At 36.2% G+C, this 1,059-nt stretch overlaps 1 protein-coding gene across 1 annotated transcript; it reads left to right on the top strand.

The window, feature by feature from the left end:
- Positions 1–5: 5 nt before the first annotated feature.
- On the top strand, positions 6–618 carry Gasu_65350 (amino acid permease, APC family; the record flags this gene model as incomplete). Its single annotated transcript, XM_005702269.1, has 2 exons — positions 6–89; positions 138–618. Coding segments are annotated over 2 exons (429 nt in total), but the record flags the coding sequence as incomplete, so codon positions are not given.
- Positions 619–1,059: the final 441 nt, after the last annotated feature.

The raw sequence follows: 1,059 nt of genomic DNA, 5'->3' as shown, positions 1-1,059 counted from the left end.
AATGGGACCCTTTGATGGTTTTATTATGCTTGTGACAACTGCATCATTAGCTCTTTATGTCGGACATATTATTGCAAACCTTACTCTTGGTATCTTTTATTATAGACAGAAACAACTTAATTGGTTTTTCCATGTAGTTGTTCCAGTTGTTGCATCTATTCTTGTTGGCTTTAGTATATTTTTCACTATGTATCCTTATGATCCTGTTACATTAGCTTGTCCGACATGGACTGGAGTTTGGTTGATATTGTCCATTATTGGAGGTTACTTGACTCCACGTGACCGCTTAGACGCTGCTCAACGTCGCTTTGAACGAGTGCAAGATCTTATGGGTGCAACATATGTCAAAGTCAATTCAGAACATGATCGAGGTGACAAGCAGTACTTGGATGAGGAGAAAGCCGATTACAGCAGTTCATTGACACAGGAAGCAGGGCAAGTGGACAAGCAACCAAGCTATATAGATGACGAAGTGATAGGAGCAAGTTCCCAGAGTCATTAATTGAACGATATTTAGTTGAGAAGAGTTTTATGAAATGTGAAGGTATGAAATGACAAAGTCTCTGTTTGTTAATCGAATTATTTAACAAATGGAAAAGTAAAGTGTATTTCTCAAGTTTTTCATAAATACAAATTATGGACAGTAATTTGTTCATACTTGCTCATTTTTACTGGAGTAAGTATTATACAAATGTTCCTTTCTTGTGTTATGAATAGTATCAGAGACGAACGAAAGCAGTTCTCCTGGTCATAGCTTGGCTTCTTCCAAACTTGCTTTTATAAAAGGCTGATTACAAAAGTTGTGAAAGACTAGTGTTTTTGGATAACCTTCTTTTTAACTTGGGATGTTGAGAGACAACATTAAGTACCACCAAAGGAAGTATTCTGTAATTGATTCCAGTTCTTTTCTGGTTTCAAATTTTTATTCTGAAGTAGTAACTTTTGCAGTGATAAGTCGTACGATAACGATCGTACTTCTTCCTGCATCATGTAGAAATAAGACATATTCTCTCTCTTGAAGATCAGCAGTGCAACCAGCTATTACTATTTCTGAACACA

The sequence above is a fragment of the Galdieria sulphuraria genome, assembly GCF_000341285.1.
Source record: "Galdieria sulphuraria unplaced genomic scaffold scaf_317, whole genome shotgun sequence".
NCBI lineage: Eukaryota > Rhodophyta > Bangiophyceae > Galdieriales > Galdieriaceae > Galdieria > Galdieria sulphuraria.
The sequence above is the reverse complement of the archived record's forward strand: the minus strand, read 5'-3'. Positions and strand labels throughout refer to the sequence as shown.